Below are 6868 nucleotides of genomic sequence, written 5' to 3' on the forward strand. Positions count from 1 at the left end.
ACCCAACTGAAATCTGCCCTCCCTCACCTTCCAACCATTCCTGCTGTTTCTCCCCTTTCCAAGAGCTGATCCCCTCCCGTCTGCAGGCTCCCTTGAGGTCCCGCAGGCTGCACTGAGGTCACCCCGCAGCTTCTCTTCTCCATGCTGAACAGCCCAGCTCCCTCAGCCTGGCTTTGTGGGGAGGTGCTGCAGCCCTGCTCATCTCTGTGACTCCTCTGCACCCTCCCAACAGCTCCTGTCCCTCCTGCACTGAAGGCTCCAGACCTGGACGCAGCGCTGCAGCAGAGCAGCGTGCAGCCCCAGCTCAGGGCCCTTTGTGGACACCCCCAGGCTCAGCCCCATGGCCGCGGTGCTCAGGGCTGGCAGCAGTACCTGCAGGTGCGCCGTCAGCTCCCGGTACTTCTTGATGGTCTGCTGGTAATCAGCCACGGTCTCCTGGGCGGCCTCCACGCGTTTCTCCGCCTCGCGCACCCGCGCCGTCGCCATGTCCAGCTGCTCCCGCAGCTCCAGCTCCGTCTCACGGGCGTTTTCCTGCAGCTCATCGTTCATCTCGTTCATGGCTTCCTGGGGAGGAGGTCAGAGAATCACAGAATCAATCACAGAACGGCCTGGGTTAAAAGGCCCACAGCGCTCACCCAGTCCCAACCCCCTGCTGTGTGCAGGTCGCCAACCAGCAGCCCAGGCTGCCCAGAGCCACATCCAGCCTGGCCTCAAATGCCTGCAGGGATGGGCATCCACAGCCTCCTTGGGCAACCTGTTCACTGCCTCACCACCCTCTGGGGGAAAAACTTCCTCCTCACATCCAACCTAAATTCCCCTGGCTCACTTCAAAACCATTCCCCTCGTCCTGTCACCATCCACCCTCACAAACAGCCGTTCCCCCTCCTGTTTATGTGCTCCCTTCAAGCACTGAAGGCCGCAATGAGGACGTGGTTATGCTGCAGTGTGGGATTAATTCCATGACCCCAGAGGCACTGATGTGCCGTGGCACAACTGCTGGGCAGCACACAGCAGCTCCCAACCCGCTCGGTCCCACCGCCCCCCACCCAGTGCCCCCACCTACCAGGTCCCCAACGGTCTCACGCAGCTCCCGGACTTTCTCCTCCAGGTCCAGGTTTCTCTCTGTCAGAGTCTCCACCATCTCTTCAGCGCCCAAAGCAGCGTCCACCTGGAAGCAGCACCACGTCACAGCCCCAGGACAGGGCTGCTGGGGGGCCCGACTGCTGCACGGCCACCCCAGCACCATGCAGTCCCAGCCATGTCACCAAGTATGGGCTCCAACAGTGACCACAGAAAGTGCTCCGTGCCAAGAGGTGCCCCACACCTGCTGCTCAGTGCCCCACATCTACTGCTAAGCCCCACACCTGCTGCTCAGTGCCCCACATCTACTGCTAAGCCCCACACCTGCTGCTCAGCACCCCATCCACCCCCCCCAGCACTCACCTGCTCCTTCAGCTCATCGACCGTTTTCTCCGCCTGCTTCACCTCCTCCTGCAGTTTCTCCCTCTGCTGCCGCAGCGATTCCAGCTCCGTGTTTTCTTCTCCATTTGCTTCTGGAGTTTCACGTGTTCCTGCTTCTCCGACGCAGAGAGGTCCCTCATCCTGCAGGAGACCCAGGCTGAGCAGCAGCCCAGCAGGAGCCAGGCAGCGCGGTGAGGCCATTTCCTTGCCAGCTTCCAGTGCTGGCACCACGCAGATGCAGAGCCCCCCAAACCCGTGTGTGCACTTGGGCACCGATGGCACTTTGCAAAGCACGGCTGAAAGCGCTCATAATGCCTCTGCTGGGGCTCTCTAAGGCACACAGAGGCCACGTATCTCGAGGACGAGCTGCCCTCTGCCCAAAGCAGGCATGCAGTGGCAGTGCAGCGCAGGCAGCCCACCTCCCCCTGGCACACGAGCTGTCCTCGAGGGGTCTTGGCAGCAATAAATGTCACTCCAGTGAGAAGGAATTCTCCCTTCTCTGCTGCCACCAGAGCTCAGCCCCGGGGCAGCAGCGGCTGCCAGGTCCACTCATCCACAGAGGGATTCTGATCAGTGCACAGAGACCAAGAGAGACAACTCCTGTCCTCCTGGGGAGCGCAGGCGCTCTCCTACCTCACAAGAGCTTCCTTCAGCCTCGCGTTTTGCTCCTCCAGCTGCTTGACCTGGTAACTGGATGCTGCCCCATCCGAGCCTGCAGCAGAAAGGAAGCATCATTCTGCTCTTGTGGACTCACCGGGTGCCAGCAGCTCCAGCTCCCCGTGCTAAGCACAGAGCCCAGGAAGAGGGCAGCTTAGTCACAGAGAGGGCAAACACAGAGGGCCCCTCCGGAGTGGGACCGCTGTCCCCAGCACGGGGACAGGCACTGAAATGAGGCCTCTGGCTCTGAACCCACCCATCCCACCCTTCCCCAGGGGTCAGCAGAGCGGCTCCCAATTCGCTGAGTGCTCTCCCCGAGGACGGAGCAGCCCGCGCCGACCCTCCCCGGCTCCTGGCCCACCTTTCTCTTCGATCTCGTGCTTCAGGATCTCCAGGTCCATGGTGAGATATTCCACCTTCTCCTTCAGGGAGTCCACCTCCTGCTGCAGGGACTCTGCCCGCTCCTCTGCCATCTCCTTGTCCAGGGTCGCCATCTCAATGGCGTCGGCGGTGTCGGCCATCTCCTCCATGTAGCGCTCCTTGGCCTCCAGAGCATCTTTGGCTTCCTGGGGTCAAACACACGTGGCTGAAAATACTGCGCCCCGAAGTGCAAGGCCAGCCGTGGAGAGCCCTCCCACAAAGCCCTGGGCAGCTCCAGCTCTCACAGCTGTCCCAGCGGAGCCTTCAGCCCCACCTGGAGGTGCCCAAGGCCAGGCTGGATGGGGCCTTGGGGGCCCCTGCTGCAGGGCTGGGTCTGGGTGGGCTTTAAGGCGCCCTCCAACCCAACCATTCCATCGTTCTACAGAACTACAGAGGCCATCTGGTCCCCTCCCTTGCAATGAACGGGGACACCCACAGCTCCAACAGGGGTGCAGAGCCCCGTCCCCTGCCCTTGGGGTCTCTCACCCACCACCCCTCTGGACAATGACCCTATCATCCCACGGTTCTAATTAATGAAAGCTGATCAGGGTTGGGAGGGGCAGCTCTCTGCCCACACTTCCATTTCCCCTCTCCTGGGAACCTCTCCCCTATTCACACCCTCTCCAGCTGCCCAGAGCTGTGATCCCCCATCCTGGAGGTGCCCAAGGCCATGGATGGGCCCTGGGTGGCCTGAGCTGGTGGGGCAGCCAGCTTGGCAGGATGGGGCTGGGGGCTGTGAGGTCTCAGCAGTGCTAAAAGCCCAGCTCTGCCTGTTTGACCCCCCCAGGCATTTACACACACTGACATCCCCCCCAGGAACACAAACAGCCCCCAGCACAGCCCAGCTTCCCTCAGCCCACACACACCGTCCCAAACACCGACTCAGTACAGCCAAGAGAAGCCCCCATCAGTGCTGCATTAAAACAAAACCGCACTGAGGTGCAGCTGCTTTAAGCCGTGAGAGCCGTATGGGAATGCAGGGGCCATTTAGAGAGCGCAATCCCTGAGTGCAGCACGGAAAGAAACACAAAGAGGAGGCACAAAGTGCTTCTCCACAAACACTGGGCAGCCCCACACGAGCTGCAGGCTCACCTTCTTGGCCTCCTTTAGCCGTTTCTGCAGGTCTGCCTGCTGCTCCTGCATCTTGCTCTTCCACTCCTGCACCTGCTCCAGCTGGATCTTGTACTTCTCCAGCTCTTTAAGCTTGGCTTTGTCTTCATTGCGCTTGATCTTCAGAGTCTCCAACTTTTCCTCCAGGTCCCTGACTTGGGAACGCAGATTTTCTTCCTCCTACAGCATCAAACCGAGAATGGCCAGGAGGAGGAGCAGCATTCATTCATAGGACACAGCTCCAAGGACACTCACTTAACCCCGAGAGCAAAAGCTCAGAACCACCCCAAATCACCCACAGCCTCCCGGCACCCCAGCATCGCCGCGGGGGCAGCTTTTGGAGAACTCCACCTGCAGCTCTGCACCCACAGCTCTTTCTACAACCCTTTGGTGACTTCTCCCCCCCCGAGGTGGCAGTGGGGTTACGGCATGCAGGAAACACGCTGTCACAAACAGAGCCAGATCTCACAGAAAGGTTTTAACACAACCACCTGTGCGGCACTGCAGACTCACAGCAACCAGTGCCTTAAGTTGTTAGTGTGCAACGCGGGCACACGGACACACGCACGAGCAGGGCACAGCAGCTGTGCTCACACCAGAGGGAACCCGACCCCTGGGCACCTTCCAGCCCCGACGCGTCCCGGCCCCAACCCCACCCCATCCCATCCCATCCCATCCCATCCCATCCCATCCCATCCCCAGTGTGCCCAGCCAGGCAGCCCCACGCCCAGCAGGGCTCCCTTGGGCCCTGTGCCCACCGCCCGGGCTCCCGTGCCCCCATCGCCCCCATATCTGCCCCTGCTGCTCGGGCAGCTCAAGGCTGTGCTGCTGGGGCTCCACGGTGACACCAGCACTACCTTCAGCACACAGCACTGCCGGGGACGGTGCTGGTGCTCTGACAGGAGGGCACCAAAGCGCGTGCCCAGAGCTGTGAGCAGGAGGCGCACAGCAGCCAAGCGGCTGCCCGACGAACCCCGGCCACACACGAGGTCCCGCCGCACAGCCGTGACCCCTGCAGCCCCCCATGCACGCAGCACAGCACAGCACAGCCATGGGCAGCAGTCACCTGGTCCTCCTGCACACTGTGCCCCGCTGCTGGGCAGCTCTGCGGGCAGAGAAAGCTGCGGGTTACGCCCCACACCCGGGCACGCTGCGCTCTGCGGCTCTGGGCGTGGGCTGGGAGGGCTCTGGCCAGGCTCAAAGGGATGGGGCCGCCCAGGGACAGCGTCCCACAGCCTCTCTGTGCCCTCACTGCGGCACAACACCGTGAGACGCCCTCCCCTGGGCTGCCAGCTTGTCCCCTGCAGCTGCAGCAGAGCTTCGGAAGAAAGCTCAGTGTTTGCACCATGGAAAGAAAAGCCCGGAGCCGCCTGCTTTGCACTCTGTGGGTGTCACACAGCTCAGTGTGACGCTGCCCCTGCACACCCAGCCCTGGGGTTTTACAGCCCCCACCCCAGCCCTGCAGCACTCACACCTCACCCCAGCAGCACGGCTTTATGGCAGCCCCAGGACCAGGCTTAAAGCCATCGAGCTGGGGGACGTCAGGGAAGACACTTTGCAAGACAGCCTGTGTGTCAAACGGGACAGAAGGAGCAGCTTTCTGCTCTGCTTGCTCACTCCTGGGCAAACACCACCACGCAGGCAGTGCTGCTGGCTTGTCATAAGCCAACAGAGCAGCACTGGGCAATGGGGTCTCCTCACCTCCACCACCACTGGGCAATGGGGTCTCCTCATCTCCACCACCACTGGGCAATGTGATCTCCTCACCTCCACCACCACTGGGCAATGGGGTCTCCTCACCTCCACCACCACTGAGCAATGGGGTCTCCTCACCTCCACCACCACTGAGCAATGGGGTCTCCTCACCTCCACCACCACTGAGCAATGGGGTCTCCTCACCTCCACCACCACTGAGCAATGGGGTCTCCTCACCTCCACCACCACTGGGCAATATGGTTTCCTCACCTCCCACCAGCGCTGCTCCCTGCAGCCCCTCCCAGGCTCCCAGCCTCAGGGTGGGCTCTGTGTCCTCTCTTGCCATGAATTCCTCACACTGGTGCCCTACATCTTCCTCAAGCTCTCATTTTAACTAACTGATAGAAAGCAGGACGGATGTAATGAGGAACTATTTTAAAGAACAAAAATGGCAGAGCTACGCTGCTACAACTGTTAGAAACACCCAGGGGGGAGGAAGATGGGACTCGAGCAGCCCCAGGCTGCGCTCTGCAGGGTTCCCCCCTTGCTCCAGCACTAAGGACACAGCTCCCCTCCGCCCTGCAGGGTGGGCGCCCTGCACACAAGGAACCCCGCTTACCTTGGTGGGTGAGGGGACCGTGGGTGCCACCGGTGAGGTCAGTGAGGGGGATGGGATGACGGGGGCCACCAGCGGTGTCTGGGCGGGCGTGCTGGGCTCACTGCTGCTCATCTCCCCACCCGAGGCCGAGGCCGACCCCGAGGGCCCCGTGGTGCCGCCGGAGGGGGCGGAGGTGGGGGTCCGGGTGGGCTGCAAAGCAAAGGGCAGAGCATCAGCGAGGCGCAGTGTGGGTAAACGCTGCAAGGGCCGCACGTCACCCGGCCCCCCCAGCACTGCTGCCAACCACAGCTCTGGCGGCAGCACAGAGGAAGCCCGGAGGGAAGGAGGAGCGAGCGGTGCTCCAGGCTGAGTCCGCCTGGGGCCACGTTCCCGGGTGCTGGTGGCAGAAGGTAACGCTGTGTGGCACCGCTGGCACAGCTCACAAACCCCGTGCTGGGCGCAGCGATACAGCAGTGCAGCCCCCAGTGATGGGGACGGCAGAGCAGCGCTGTGCCACCTCCCCTCCCACAGCCACGCTGCTGCCGTGACACACAGCCGTGCTTCCCTGCGTGTGGCCCAGCTCTGCGGCTCCAGCGTGGGGATGGAGTGGGGAGCTTACGGGGAACAGAGCAACAGAAGGGCAGAGCAGCGGCTGGAGCCCAAAGGAAAGCAGGGGAGCCTGATGGAAGTGCAGCAAAGGAGCGCTGCTTCCTCTCTGCCACCATGCTGCCAACCACTGCTGCAGGCCCAGGGAGGGCACTGCCCCACCAGAACCTGTCCTGCCCGCTCAGCTGAGGGGCTCAATCCACGGCCCAGAGCTGGGCAGCCTCATCTCCTGACTCCATTCACTCCCGGAGACTGGCTGCACGGAGCGCTGTGGCCTCTCAAGGCACACAGACCTGGATGTGGCAGGGCACTGCTGTGCCA

At 62.3% G+C, this 6868-nt stretch overlaps 1 protein-coding gene across 1 annotated transcript in view; it reads right to left on the minus strand.

Annotated features, from left to right (window-relative positions):
* DCTN1 (dynactin subunit 1) overlaps nucleotides 1-6868 on the minus strand; it is a gene marked incomplete at its 3' end in the record, with an annotated part of 15270 nt that overhangs the window by 6858 nt on the left and 1544 nt on the right. Inside the window, 9 exon segments of the mRNA XM_031557672.1 lie at nucleotides 205-564; nucleotides 1064-1168; nucleotides 1444-1538; nucleotides 1541-1602; nucleotides 2095-2173; nucleotides 2480-2684; nucleotides 3631-3828; nucleotides 4715-4753; nucleotides 5963-6151. Of these exon segments, the coding sequence (XP_031413532.1) occupies nucleotides 205-564; nucleotides 1064-1168; nucleotides 1444-1538; nucleotides 1541-1602; nucleotides 2095-2173; nucleotides 2480-2684; nucleotides 3631-3828; nucleotides 4715-4753; nucleotides 5963-6151 (1332 nt within the window).

The sequence above is a fragment of the Meleagris gallopavo genome, unplaced genomic scaffold, assembly GCF_000146605.3.
Source record: "Meleagris gallopavo isolate NT-WF06-2002-E0010 breed Aviagen turkey brand Nicholas breeding stock unplaced genomic scaffold, Turkey_5.1 ChrUn_random_7180001933299, whole genome shotgun sequence".
Classification (NCBI taxonomy): Eukaryota; Metazoa; Chordata; class Aves; order Galliformes; family Phasianidae; genus Meleagris; species Meleagris gallopavo.